The sequence below is a fragment of the Adelges cooleyi genome, unplaced genomic scaffold, assembly GCF_023614345.1.
Source record: "Adelges cooleyi isolate 19-005CV unplaced genomic scaffold, UGA_ACOO_1.1 ACOO_flye_CR_arks_rails_tigmint_CR_PRNA_728, whole genome shotgun sequence".
NCBI lineage: Eukaryota > Metazoa > Arthropoda > Insecta > Hemiptera > Adelgidae > Adelges > Adelges cooleyi.
In genome coordinates this window covers 49560-64020 of record NW_026096434.1, presented here as the reverse complement: position 1 = coordinate 64020, position 14461 = coordinate 49560, and the positions used below count along the sequence as shown (strand labels likewise).

Here is a 14461-nt window from a genome sequence, read left to right as displayed (position 1 = left end):
TGTCCGTACGCAATCGTATTTCATGATAAAATGAAGACACTTATCAACAACATCACACATTATAGTTTATACGGCCGCCGCCGTCGATAATATGATCTTATATGTATAGGATAAATATACTACGAAAAATAATAACAAAGTATTCCTTAACAAAAAATATCAAATCAATTATATTATTTCTACTATTTCGTTATTTCTGTAAGAGATGCGGCCGACCATCGCACGTAGCCACTGATTATAGTGTTAAAATCGAATTAAACGTTGCTATGGTTTTTGGATGCATATTTTTTTTTTATGAGATTGTGTATACAACGGGTGACTGTTTGAACAAGTACACTAAAACAACAACAAAGTACGTTTTTTCTTATTTCAATTGATAGTTATAGACAAATAAATGGCACGACTTACAATATGTTTTGAGAACGTTCCAGTGCTAGAAAATAAATACACAGTTACCTACTGAACACAATAATAACGATGATAAAGCTGTTCGAGCTGCTTCTACAGAATAATATTTTCGTTCATTCAAAACTAATTGTAATTGATAAGAAAGCATCTTGGTGTATATAAGACGTGACCGTCCACGAATATCCCTTGACTTAACTAAACTCAATTTCCTCATTCCCGTGTATAAATTGATTCCTTTATCCGAAGACCTTTCTCGTTACCGTGTCAGTTATTTTCCTAATACTGTGCTACACTAGGGTCCATTAGGTTGCCTATCAGCAAAGTTGGAAGGCGCTATTAAGAGTGTTTTAGGCCGCCATATCCGCAAATTCTTTGGGTGTCGACATACTATCCTTCAACTAAATTATACTTATTTAAGCAAACATCGAATATACGCTTATCGTACACAAGGCTATAGAATTAATTTAATGATTCAATGAGAATTAAATAATAATAATCATCATAGTAGTGGTGATACATTAGCTTACAATGTACAATACAATCTTTATGTCTATGTGAAATTTTAAAACCAATTAAATACTAAAGAATAATTGAACAATTGCATGAGTTTAATTAAATTTTAATAAAAAATAACTTAAGTAGGTACATACATACTATATAACATATAAAAACCGATAGTATATTAATATCAATTAATTTTGTTTACAATATTTCGAATCAACATTCTATAATATAGGTATTACAGTTTGTGTCAATCCATTAGAATCACGTTTTATTGATATTTAATTATTTGTTTAGACAAGTACATTTATGTAAAATATAATAAAAAAACAGAACAATGGGGCCAACTCAGAAATGTATTAACACTACTAAATTCGAAAAGGGTTGGACAACGTACTTAAATATATTATAGCAGTACTAATTACAACTTTGTTAGTAATAAAATAATAAAATGTTAATAAATTATTAGATATGTCTTAGAGTGAAAATCCCTCGCAGATCCGCATCCAAGCTTAAAAAAATTTACTAGGTATTGCAAAATCAATACCTACCTTCACAGTTCTCTTTTAAGTTATACCTTATATGTAATAAAAAATCACAATGTTTGGTAATAATAAAAAAATATTGTATAAATAAATAAAGTTCAAACTTGCCGATGCATGATAATGTATTTATTTTGCAACAACGAAGTATACATTGATTCATTATTATAAAAAAATTTTAATTTGATATTTAAATAAAACAAATGAAAAATTCCGAAATCAGGTATTATTATACTACTACTTTCCGTGATATTATTTCTTCTATGGGATACCCAACAAATCACTCTATGTCTCCTTAGCGATATCGACCCACAGATCTCTCTCTACTATCAGTTCATTTCTTTATAGGCCTATGTGCTTGATTTTTTTATTTTTACATCTATTTCTAATCTGCACGTAGGTGTTTGGAGCAAGTTGACGGTAAATATCGAAACTGCAATTGAGTTGCAACTGTTGCTGTCGACTTCACTGCAGTTGGGTAAAATTTAAAATACAGGTTTGTCATTAGTAAACCAATCCAAGAACCAGCTTTGGTAGGGACGATTTTTCTCTCGAATATTTTCAATTACCTCTCCTAAACAGTAACGCAACATAAACGTTGTTCAGATATAAATGTTTTCTGTCCTGTAAAATTGCTGTTTTGAGATACTGTACGCTGTTCTCGTGTGGTGAGTTTTCAAAAAAATTCTGATATACTTTTTTTTTTTTTTGTCAACGACCGAGCACATAACCAATGCATTTCGGGAACAACAATATAGAGCAGATGAGCTGTTATACACTGTCTCGCCAGAGAATGGTACTGCGCTGAATCCAAACTGTGTCTCTCCTGTCTACGCAGGCGCATACAAGAGCAACGTGATTTTGTTTCTGCACAGTTCTCCCGTAAGACTAAGTATAATTGTATGATTATAGTTGTTTGCAATATCCAAACTTTAATAATTTAAATAAATAACGACAATTGTATAGCTTTTCCTCCAGCTTAATTCTCAAAATGCCAATAACTACATAAATATTTGTCCAAAATATGATACCCGTTTTTTACCAAATAATTAATCAAAAAACAGGCATAATATATACAGGATGGCCCACAAAGATTTGACGAATTAAGTAACTTTTGTTCTGGTGAATATTTTTGAGATTTTTTTTTTTTAATAATTTTTACTCATTTGTGCTATAAGCACCGTGGTTTTTATTGCACTACCTGTTTTACTTTTTTAATAGTTTTTTACATTTTTTTTTCAAGATAGCCGTTTTATTCAAAATAATTTTTAAAAAAGAATTGGTGAAACAAATTTATATTTTTATTCATCCGTTCAAAAGTTATATTCATTTGAAAGTGAGGATGACTCGTGGCGAGTGGTGGAGTGCGGTAGAGTAAACCGCGCAGATAACTTGTTATCACAAATAACGTGATATACACTATCACAAATCTGCTTAGAAAATGTCAGCGTTGTCGTTTGGTTGCATTAAAATCACAATAATTATTTACCTATTATTATTAAATTCAAGTCTGGTTTTCGTTAATATTTGAGATTTCTTTTTTACTCTCTCCTTTCTGTGAACTAGTTAAATTATACTTAGCGTCATAGTAACAGTTTGTATTCATTATTGTTGCTACGGATCCGATTCGTGAGATTCGCTAGATTTTAATCACGATAACTTAGTTTAATTCTATGATAAATATTGTGTCGTGTTTCGATAATATTTTCTTTCAATTTGCGTTACAATTGAGTTTCAACTTGCCGTTAATCATTTTTCTAAATTTGTCAACGTTCTGAGTTCCGGGTTCTACGTTGTGTGAGTACCTATTGTTTTGTATTTTTAATTTATTTACGCTATTGCCCAGTTTTCTGTCTTCCATTTACCAAAAATATTGCTTGTGAATAAATAAAATAATAATTTATTGGTTTTTGTTATTACTTGTTATTTACTCGGTCGAGCGATACGGGTTTAACGCCACTTTAAATGTATCTAGTTGGCAAAATGGTCTAACGTCTTGCTTTAATCTTTATTAGTATTACTATTGTTTTTATTACTATACTCACCAAAATTGGGCTCATAACAGTTATTTTACGATTAATACAAGCAAAAGGACTAGAAACTAAGTTACAAATAAGAAAGGTACAAATTACATATTAATAAGATATTTCAACCTAGTTAAATCACCATAAAAATATCAAAACTTTTTATTGAATTACCTGTAACTAACATTCTATTGATCGGAAAGAATAAACTGTAGTTTTGCCGGTATGTAGCTGAGTAAAACGTTTGTGACAAACGGGTATTTATTTGAGGGACGTTTAAAGGTATTTGTTTAAGTAAGTCAGAGCACTCAATTTATGAATTCAACCAAATTTAAACTAAAACAACCAAGATGCATCATGTAAAATTTCCTTCTTTTTTCAAGTGTCTCAAGTACCATAATGACTCATTAGTTATTCAAGAGTTTACCAATTTTGTTTGGTTTAAATGCATGTACTCGCAAAAACCTATTTTCCACGCATTCTATTTTATTTGATTATCTACCTTGATATGGGTTCCAAATTACTGAACCGTATTCCAGTATAAAACGTACTAGAGTAAAGTTAAATATTTTAATACAATCAGATTCTTAAATTCCGAACAATTGCGCCTTATAAAACCCAATAAACAAAGAGATTTATTACACATTATATTTATGTGTTGGTTAAAAGATTGTGTTAGCTTCTTACCTACAAGTCATATTTTAGTTTTGTATTATTCAACTAATTTAAGTAAATTAAAATTTAGTTTTAAATGTTTAAAAAAAACAATAGTATACCACTCAAAACTTTTTATTTTTCAAATAATGTAAACTTAATTATTCTTTATTATATCATTATTATTAAAACCTATATTTGTTACTAAACAAAATAGTTAAAATTATGTAATTAAGTCGTCTTATTAAACCTCAATAAAAATATATGTCACAGAAATATAACTGTCAACTAATGTTACATGTCAATTATAGAGTTTGGAAGCTGTATAATATGTTGAAAATTAAAGAAGAAAATGATAAAACTGAAGAACATTCTTTTGAAAATTCGTTTGAAGTCATTGAACCTAAACCGTTAGATGTACAGTTCATAAAGAATGAAATTTCTACAATAGAGGAGTATTTGGTAAAGAATGAAGTCGACAATACTTATAAGTAAGGCGATTTTTATAACCATTTTTTTTTATCCTTAATAAACTATTTAGCTTTTGTTATTATGTCGTCCTCTGTAATTTAAATAAAAAATGTAATTAATGATGTCCTAATTCATTTTCAAAATAGTATTAATGGTAATATTTAAACAATTATCTTTGACGTTATAAGAAGTAAAGAGAAATAATAACTTTTTTTGAGTAACTTAATCCACTTATCTTTACCTTATTCTATACTTAGCTTTTTTTGAGGTATTATAAATGATTAAGGTTTATATTATATAAGACATTAGACTTTATTTAAAACTTGTTATCGATCAGTCAAATTTTTCAATAAAATATATACTCTTTTAAAAATAATTGTTTGGTAAATACTATTTTATAAGTTATATATATATAATACATCAGTGATTTTTATCTCTATAAAAATGAAACTGTTTATTTTATAATAATCATAAAGAAATCCAAAATTTAAAGCGTATTTATATATATTGACTCTCCTTTTAGCTAATAGACCTTTTATGCTTACAAAACAGGCAAAGTTATTGATTTATTTATAGATAAAAGTCTGAACATACAGGTAAATAAAAATTTGGGCTTTGTAAGTTACTGAGTTGATGAGCATAATAACGTACCCAACAATAAACATGAAACTGACGAATTAGTGAATGAAACACAGTTTGAAACCAAAATATATGAATTCAGCTGTTGGAAACTGATCATGTACATCTAATTTATTTATTAATATTAAAAAAAAACCTATCACTTATTTAGCTATTGAAGTATAAAATCTCATGTGTCCTAAAAGATAGGTACTATGCTTCGTACACCGGAGTCCAGTGATACGGGATGAACGCCACTTTAAATTAATCTAGTCGGCAAAATGGTCTATCGTCTACCTTTAATCTTTATGGTGTTAACTTTTTACCTACAAGTCATTCTTGTAGTTTTGTGTTATTCATCTAATTTAAGTAAATTAAAATTAAGTTTTAATGTTTAAAAAAAACAAAGTATACCACTTAAATTTGGTCGGTTTTTATTTTTCGGTCAATGTAAACTTAATTATTCTTTATTTATTTGTATTTTATTCAAGCTTGGGAAATTTAGGACATTAGCTGTTTGTATTATATTATTATTATTACAAATATTTGTTACAAAACAAAATAGTTAAAATTGTGTAATTAAGTCTCTTCCTATTAAATTTCTATGGCACAGAAATACAACTAACATTAAATGTCCATTATAGAGTTTTCAAGCGGTATAATGTGTTGAAAATTAAACATGAAAACAATGAAACAGAAGAACACTCCTTTGAAAATACGTTTGAAGCCATTGAACCCAAACCGTTAGATGTGCAGTTCAAAAAAAATGAAATTTCTACAACAGGGGAGTATTTGGTAAAGAATGAAGTCGTCAATACTTATGAGTAAGGCTATTTTTATAACCATTTTTTTTCCCTTAAATAAAATTATTAATCTTTTGTTATTATGTCGTCTTCCTCTTTAAACCCGTCGTTGGTATCAATGTTAGCGTTTCGCTGACATTTAACTTATATTAGGAACCACTTTTTCATATAATAAAAGATTGTTTTAAAACTACATCTACTTCTTATCAATATAATGTTAAATCAAAATATAAAAAAAAATAAAATTGTAAACATATAATTGTAAGTATGATTACCGGTCAAAGTCTACAGTACCGCATTATGTAAGCGTATGTTTGCACAAGACTTACCGTGTTATATATTATATAAATATATAGAAAATATTTATACATTTTTTTTTATTCTATTATAAAATAGACAAAAAATGCGAACAAGGTTCATTTTTTATTATAAAAACTTTATATTAACAGTTTAAAAAATATATATTATAATAAGTACTGGAGTTTGTTTAATTTTTATAAAATACCTTTTTTTTACAATCAAAAATTATGTTAAGTTAAATACAAAATTTTATTAAAATCTTACCATTTTCTTTTATTTATAAAATGATTATTCTTCGACATTTAGGTCATTAGCCATTAACTAACATTTATTGAATATAACTAGATAAACACTTTTACCTCAGTTGCACTACTCTAAGTTTATTAAATAGTTCACAAAAACAAAAAAAAACAATGACAGCATGATGCCAACACGATACCAATCAGGTTTGAAATCATAACGATACCTATGATGGGATAAAGATTTTATGTGTATAACATACAGAAATAAATTAGAATATGAACAATATTCGGCTCACCAAAATCTAATACATTTCTTTATATTGGTTTTACATAAAACTTTGATAATCTAATCGTTTTATCCTCCTTTTAGCTAATACACCTTCTGTCTTCTATGCACACACAACAAACCAATTTAGTGGTCTATTTTTAGATAAAATCTTGCACAAAAAGTAATTTAATATTTTGGGTTATATTAATTACAGAGTTGATGAGCGTTATAACATATCCAACATTAAACATGAAACTGACGAATTGGTGGACGAATCACAGCCAGACATAATTTGCAACGTGTGTTTACAATCGTTTACTTCTGAAAGGAATATGAACCGTCATATAACATCATCACACGATGGCATTTCTAATACCGAGGTGTATTTGATAAAGAAAGAAATCGGAAATACTTATGGGTAAGATATTTTAAATGTTGCAAAAAAAAATGTTATTTGTTTTGAGTTAATAGTAGATCTTTGTATTTGATCTAAAATTAATAAAATGAATTCTTAAAAACTATGCGTGTTTGATGCGTTGTACATTTAACATAGGTAATATTAATACTTGCTGTATAACATCAAAATATATTGACTTTAGATAAATTTATTTTGTTTTTTACGTGTTTTAGTATTCATTTCCCGTGTAAAGCGACCGATACTTCAAATGATACAAAAACCATAGATTCTGAGGAAAATGTATACAAAATACGTCGGTTCGATTGCTATATATGTCAAAGAAGATTTAAAACCAAAAGTAATATAATCCGGCATATTGCGAAGTCCCATTCCACTACTTCCGTGGAAAAGAAAGCGCCTCAAAAAAATAAAGTCGATCATCGAAACAGCAGAATAAAAGGGTTTACTCGAAACAATGGTGGCCTATTTAATTGTGGCATTTGTTCAAAAATGTTATCATCAAAATCAAACCTGAGAAAACATTGGCGCATTCATACGGACGAGAAACCCTTTAAATGCAATGTCTGTGCAAAAACATTTGGTCACCAAACTTACCTCAAAACTCATAAAAGGATACATACCGGCGAGAAACCTTTTAAATGCGATGTCTGTGAAAAAACATTCGGTCAACAATCCACCCTCAAAACTCATGAAAGGATACACACCAGAGAGAAACCCTTTAAATGTAATATCTGTGAAAAAACATTTGGTCAACAGTCTACCCTCAAAACTCATGAAAGGATACATACCGGCGAGAAACCCTTTAAATGCCATGTCTGTGAGAAAACATTTAGTCAACAATCTGATCTCAAAAAACATGCACGTATACATACCGGGGAGAAACCCTTTAGATGCGATGTCTGTGAGAAAACATTTGGTCACCGGTCTACCCTCAAAATTCATGATAGGATACATACCAGAGAGAAACCCTTTCAATGCGATGTCTGTGAAAAAACATTTGGTCACCAGTCTTCCCTCAAAACTCACAAAAGGATACATACCGGCGAGAAACCATTTAAATGCGATGTCTGTGAAAAATGTTTTAATACACAATCTCATCTCAAAACTCATAAACATACATATTGGTGAGGTACGATATAAATGCTTGGTCTGAGAAAAATCGTTTGGTCGCCAAGATAATCTCAAAAGGCATCAAGCAAAAGCACACGACTAAAGCCTTTACATACCTCATATACCTTTCGTGACTATTTGGCAGTTTTAAAATAGTTTTGGTAACAATTTTTTATTATTTTGCTTTTCTATTTGACTTATAACAGACTAAATACATCTTTTAGTTCCATAATTTACACATGAAAAATAGTAGATAATATTGTTACTATTGTTATTTTGTTAAAATATTATAATAGTCTTTTATACTTACTGTTGTGGTTTTAAAGATAACTTATCATTAAGGTATATAAGTTTATATTTCTTAATTGGATTTTTATTTAAAACATGTATTTATTTATATCCAACTAATCATGGTATGCAAATAACGTTTTATTTTTAATTATTTGTTTCCACTGTATTTGGAAACAATAAAGAAGTATTAAGTTTATTTATTTAAAAATTGATTTTTAATTTAAAATATTTATTCATTTTTATCCGACTAATCAGGTTTATGAAAACTATTTTTAATTTTGTGTTTTCATCTGCATGAATATTTTTTAAATAAATTTTGCCACTTTTATATTAATTATGTTATTATATTGTTTCTATTATTTATTAAAATACTAAATAGTAAATTTGTTTTCGCTTGATTTAAAACAATAAAGTATTATGAATTTTCATAATGTTTTCAAAATATTCATTATCAATAACGTTGTTATCTATTTGCAATTTACTTTATTCAAAATACTATAGGTATACAATTTATTTTTATTTTTTAAGTAGGCACTACTAAGTAACAAAATTAGCTAAATCCCTAACTGAACAAAGTAAAAATTATGTACATAATACTCTGAAATCATAAGATATTCACAAAAAAACATTTTTTATTTATACCGATACCAATAAATGTCATTCGGGAAAGTCGGAAAATTATACCTACTTCAATATTTATATTTATTATTAAATAATAAGTAAAAATAATTATTTTCAATATATTTAAATAGGAATATTATGTTAATTTCTAATACTTCCTTTACAAATAGTATTGTTTTCTAACCAAACCAGCATCGGCCAATCGAGATTTTAATAAATTATTAAGTGTAGATAATATACAAAGTAAATAAAATATATTCTTACTAGTCTCATATTTTTCAGTAATTTAGGAAATATCGGGGTCCTTATTAAAATTTTTAAGTATGAAACAAGCTTTAGCCTTTGCCCCCCATCCCGAAAATGACACTACATTGCGATACTAAAGTAGCGCAATAACTAAGCAACAAGATTATTGTTTATTCGTCCAGAACATATAATTAAGACTATTCTATCATCATAAATCGCAAGGAGAATATACATCACAATCCAGGCGCCAGCAGGCTTGTGTTTTATCATTTTCGCCCTTTTTAATTAGACTGTAACTTCTTTTAATAAATCTAGCGGTTTGTTCTCAAGAAAACACATAATGTTTGAAAGTAATTACAGTAGTGTCTATAATTTAAAATAAATCTTAAAATTATTAGTACTATCAATGATAATTATTGTTTTGTTAATCATAAATCGCAGTTACCGTATTTTGATCACAGGCTCCAACTAACACTTTGGAAATCATCAAGCTATTTTATTTGGTTTTAAGAATATTTCATCGAAAAAACTGAAATAGATACGATACCGTGTGTTTTAAATAAGTCTTTTTTTTTTTATAAATAAACTTTTCAAATAATGACTATAATATTGGAAATTTATAAGACTTATGTAAATGGATAAATTATAATATGAGTATAATAAACAATTCGCTTAAGCGTTGAAGTGTTCTACAACGATAGTAAAAATAAATAGTTGGATTAGACTAGATAATAAAATACAAATTTACTTATTCGGTGAATATTATACATATATTTTATTGGTGTATGTAATAGACATAATATAATTTATATGATAGGTAACAGAATATGTTATTTAGAGTACATTATTATTAGAAAAATCTGAAGGTTGAAACATAATAATTATGATAAACAAAAAAGGAAACATTTTACAATATACACGTATTAGTAAGCATATGTATTTTTAAAATGTGATACCGACCTTGGATACTGCAGCTTTGTTGTTATTGAGCTAAAAAAAAATTAAATTATAGTGTAAAAAAATGATTTATTTATAAGCTTACACATGGATTATTAACAATCTTATGCATAAGACATTTTTTATACAAATTTTCAACTTTTTGAAAATATGTCCATTTTAAATAAAATCATAGGATTTACTTTGTTGTGATTATCCATTGTTTTAATTTCGAAATGATTGTGATTTTAAAAAATCAGACTATTATGTATAAAATAATCGTTTATAAAAAAATGTTAAGTATAATAGTCTAACATTCTCAGCATAATTGAAAATAATTTTAAAACAGCTAGTATGCTTGCAAAGCACAAAAACTGATATTATCTTCCAATTCACAATCATTTGAAAAACAAATAATAAAAAAACCAGTACAGTGGGGTCGGGGTATAGTGGGGACGGAGCATAGTTGAGTCGGGGCATAGTGGGGACGGGGAGATCACAGGTTTACAGGAATTTTTAAATCTGAAAGTGATAAAATCACTTTCGAAAAAACGCTTCGATGCAAATCGGTAGTTAGTATTTTCAAGCCAGTACAGTCCATACCAAGTAAAGCAGTAAAGTAAGAAAGTTTTAAATTAAGGTTCTGTATTTACAAATGAGCATCAAAGCGTTTATTTGAAAGTGATTTTATTCAATTTTATCACTTTCATTTATAATAATTCCTGTAGACCCGTGACCTCTCCGTTTCCTCATTGCTATGATTACATTATGCCTATACTCTACTGTACTAGTCATCTCGGATAAAACTATATTCACCATATAATATGTTACGCACAAAATAATATTATATATAAATCATTTATACTAATTGTAATATTACAAAAATCTCTACACTATCTCTACAAAGTCTATACATGTTAAGCCTATAATTTTCGATAGTAATATAATATTGATATTGTCTACAAAAAGTTTAGTCTTTTTTGTCTTGTAAATCTATTGTGGTTTATCGTAATATACAAGTTGACACCATATTTTACACTAGTCTACGTATGTAAAGGTGTATATTATACCAAAGTATGTAAATATGTATATTATACCAAAGTATTATTATGTACTCAATTGTCAAGAACAAATAAAGAAACAAAAACACACGGTACCGCCTAGACTACCTACAAAAGCTATGCATGTGAGCACCAAGAAATAATATGTTTTAAAATTGTATTACAATTGACCTAATTTTAAAGGAATAACATATCGTGATATCGTGTGGGCTTTTTTTTATCTGTATACACTGTAACTTAAAAACTCGTACGGTTTTTTTTTTTGTTTTTTCAAATTTCGTCTGTGAAGAAGTAAATTTTTTCAACTTTTACCTCCTCAAAGTACCACTAGATAAAATTTGTGATTTATAGAGTTGCTATTCGAAGGAATTGGTCCAGTATTAAAAAAGTTACAGTGTATACAGATAAAAAAAAAGCCCACATCAGAGTAAAACCAATACCTTCTCGCTTTGCATCGGAGCTAAAACAGTTAGTAGTAGTAGTAAAAAAACAGTTTTACAGACTCTATTTGGCTTGTTAAGGCTTTGTGTGAGTTAGCTATATCATTAATAGACCTGTATTAACTGATCAGTACCAACCGACATTTTGGCTTTCCGTACTGTCAATCTACTACATTAGCGGCGACTGTTTGAGTTTACATTATAGTACATAAAAGAAAGATTTTATGATATATTGGGCCAGGTAAAATTAAGTACAACGATTATTCTTGTAATATTGAAGTATATATATTTTCAAAACATATTATATAGTAGGTACACAATACATAATATCAAATATTACGTAATACACTACTATTTTTAGTCATCATCGTCAGTACCCCGTCTATCTTCGACAAAATCCGTTGCATCTTCGACAGAACCTGATCCAGCTTCGACAATAGCCTCATCTACAGTATCTTAAATTTAGGTTTACTTTAAGTTTTCCGTTTTTAAGGAGTTTTGTATAGGCAATATTTACAAAAAAAAAAGGTTTCAAGGTATTGTTTATGATTTAAAAAAATGTTCCTACGAGTATAAAAGCCATTTCAGTTAACATGTTATATTGTAAAAATAAACAAAACTAACCGGTTCAGGGGGGGTTTATTTGTTCGGCGAAGACACAGAAAATGCACAACATCAGTTTAAACGGATAAATGTTATCAACAAAAATGGACTGTAACTAAATCTATTTAACTAATCGTATTTCCACTCAGATAATAAAATAAACAATTTCGGATTCTACATATTTTTGCATCTGAAAGGCAAATTTGTTCAAAGTATATAAATTGGATTGTGTTGTATTGGAAAGCGACATTACGTTGAAAATGATTTTCACAAAATGTTGTGTACTCTTTGTAATTATTTTCATGATCCAACACGAGCCGCTGTTGTGCGAAGATGTCGAACAGGTCGAGCATGGGAAACTAGTAACACAGTGGAAGCAAGTGAGTTCATTTAAAAGTGGCTATAAGACCGAAGAGTTGGGACCCGATTTCTCTAGTTTATCCAACGAACAGCTAAGGGAAAACATATCTCTCAGATTCGACCTGCTTGAATGCGGTCATCAAATTGCGGATTCCAATTGTATTCGCCTTCGCTCGTGGATTCGGACACTTGGAATGCGTTGAATCAAACGATGAATTGTTGTGTAAAGTTTCCCAAAAACGGTGGAAAAAGCAACTACGGTTATTGGTGAAATTCAACTGCACTATAAAGATACTCTTGAATTCGATTTATATCAATCTTACATAAAGTTTATCAATGACTATAGCGTTCGCATTTCCACGTTTTTGAAAAACTGCAGTACGAAAACATGTTGAAATGTTGATTTTTAACTGCACAATTGCATTGGAAATCATTTTTAAAATTTTTCTTTTTCAATCATTTACACCTATTTTGGTTATACTTTATTCGTTAATGTAAAACGTTCAAAACATGTATCTTTATTTCAATTTCAATTTAAATCATACTGTACTTGTAAAAAAAATATTATAATTGTAATAATAAAATATGTTTTGATTTGATGAATCGTGTGAATGTTATTTCTTACATAAAATATTATTATGTATTTATCAATACAATAATAATTGTACCCTTAGTGGTAGACGAAATGTAACCTTGTCTTTTTTTTCCACTTTTTTAAGAGCTTAAAGCAGATTAACGACGGGGCTATAACATAATAGACAATTTTCCCAAAAATCCGAAGTCAAATTCATTTATACTTGTATTACTGTCCAGCGCACACTGAATGTAGACATCTACAATAATTTTTTTTTTTTTTTTTTGGGGGGGGGGGTTCTAATTTAAAATCGAAACAGCTTTTAAATAAATTTAACAAACAATTTGTTGGTTCAAATTTATCCGTTTACAAGCGTCGTTGTCAACACTAAGTTTCGTGTTTACATTTATAACAAACAAAAGTATTTTTGACTTTATTATAGTCTTGGTATAATTCTTTCTTCGCTATATTAATTGTTTAGATATTCTTCGATTTTTAGTTCTTGGACTGAACTCGAAACTATAACTGTATCTTCAACAATGTCAAACGCAATTGGAGCTGTAGACCACAAAATGAAGGACCAGGAGCCATTGAGAGAGGCGAGACAACAGTTGGATTGGCTTGTAGAAAACTTAAGCGTCGCATTGGGCATACAACCCAACAAAAACTTTAACAGGCAACAGCTTGTTAACGTTGTCGTTGGGTTAAAGGCCCAATGCGACGAAGCCAGGTATGTTCTGCAAAGCAATCGAGCCATAGATGATGTGCTTCAAGAACGAGACCAAATAAAAGACCAATTAAAAACACTAGAATCGAATTTGGCCCATGTCAAGAACGGCAACAAAAAACTTGTGGACAAAAATCAAAGTCTTAAAATGACACTGGTGACTATCAAGCGCAAACACAATGGTAAATATTAAAATAAAAAAAACTGTAAAAATTTAATTTTAAACAATTTTTTTTTCTGCTT

At 28.7% G+C, this 14461-nt stretch overlaps 1 protein-coding gene across 1 annotated transcript in view; it reads left to right on the top strand.

Moving 5' to 3' along the window:
- Nucleotides 1-8755, top strand: part of LOC126845261 (zinc finger protein 665-like) — a 68467-nt gene extending 59712 nt beyond the window's left edge. Inside the window, exons 2-5 of the mRNA XM_050583898.1 lie at nucleotides 4441-4620; nucleotides 5863-6042; nucleotides 7046-7249; nucleotides 7462-8755. Of these exons, the coding sequence (XP_050439855.1) occupies nucleotides 4460-4620; nucleotides 5863-6042; nucleotides 7046-7249; nucleotides 7462-8377 (1461 nt within the window). The 5' untranslated portion in view covers nucleotides 4441-4459 and the 3' untranslated portion in view covers nucleotides 8378-8755. The remainder of the gene's footprint in view (nucleotides 1-4440; nucleotides 4621-5862; nucleotides 6043-7045; nucleotides 7250-7461) is intronic.
- The last annotated feature ends 5706 nt before the right edge of the window (nucleotides 8756-14461 follow it).